The 1211-nt window shown below is 46.5% G+C and overlaps 1 protein-coding gene across 1 annotated transcript; it reads left to right on the top strand.

Annotated features, from left to right (window-relative positions):
- Nucleotides 1–265: 265 nt before the first annotated feature.
- Nucleotides 266–1123, top strand: L226DRAFT_527777 (uncharacterized protein; the record flags this gene model as incomplete). Its single annotated transcript, XM_067679178.1, has 6 exons — nucleotides 266–293; nucleotides 318–340; nucleotides 385–435; nucleotides 485–601; nucleotides 653–823; nucleotides 874–1123. Coding segments are annotated over 6 exons (640 nt in total), but the record flags the coding sequence as incomplete, so codon positions are not given.
- Nucleotides 1124–1211: the final 88 nt, after the last annotated feature.

Here is a 1211-nt window from a genome sequence, read left to right on the forward strand (position 1 = left end):
TTGAAGTCACATGATTGAAAGATCACATGTGGCTTATGTAATTTGAATCTATACAGGACCAAATTATGTAACCATCAGTGGCTGCACTGATCAATTTTGCTTCTTCTTCCTGTTCCACCACTATCCCCTAGCACAAATCTTCTCCAAACATCTCTAAACTCTTTTCAGCTCATTAACATGCATCTGTGTCAACACTGTCAGAAGAGTTACAAGGGTTATAAGAGCAGTCATCTCAGATCCTGCCAAGTGTATCTTTTTCAAGTTCATGAGCATCCTGACACTGAAACTGGGAGGTTAATAACTGTTACAAGAAACAGCAAGGGTCGAGTTATCTGCCAGTGTGTGTCTGCTGGGCAGGTCTGCAACAAGACCTTTGCCAATCAGAAAACTTGGCACAATCATTATCTGAAGGACCACAAGACTGATCCCTGGCTGGTAAGTCTGGCAGCATGTTCATATATTATCTAGTCTAATATTTATACAGGTTCCTGCCTCTCCTGAGGCTGGTGGTCCTGCTCAAGTCCAGGATGGTTCTTCTCCCACTACACCCCCCATGCATGGTAGGGATATTGACCAGCACATGGCCTCCCCATCCCCTCCTGTGAGTGCTTATCAGTTTATGTAGTGTGATTTTCTTCTGATTATTCTCTAGCATGACTTGGGCTCTCCAATGTCTCAGGTCTCCCCTCAGGCTCGTTGCACCATCACTGCTGCTAGTTCAGAGAAGGGCTCTGCTGGTAGTTCCCCCACTCCCTCTCAGCATATGCATCTTGACCCTCTCAGCTCTGATCCTGTGGGACCTGAGGATAATGATCTCTCTGAGGTAAGTGTTTCTGTATTTTTCAGATATATAACTAACTATTATTCTTATAGCTGTATGACACCGCAAACAATGTGTTCACTGCATATGGCATGCGCATCAACCGCCGATTGAGGGCACTTGTCTGCCTTGCATGTCAGGCTGTTGTTCTACCCGAGAACATCAAGCCTCACCTGTTCAAGCTGCATCCAGGGCACAAAATTCGGGTTGACGAGGAGCTCATTATGGCCACTGCTGCTGCTGAGAACATCACTACCACATGGCCTGTTCTTCCCTCCAAGGGCATTCCTGTGCAGTATGCTGGTCTGCCCTGCAAGGTTGGAGTTCGCTGTGTGGCTTGTCGGTCAATGTATAGCCAGTCAAGATATATGAAGGAGCATGCCAAGAAGGT

This window comes from Lentinus tigrinus (assembly GCF_003813185.1).
Source record: "Lentinus tigrinus ALCF2SS1-7 unplaced genomic scaffold L226scaffold_199, whole genome shotgun sequence".
Classification (NCBI taxonomy): Eukaryota; Fungi; Basidiomycota; class Agaricomycetes; order Polyporales; family Polyporaceae; genus Lentinus; species Lentinus tigrinus.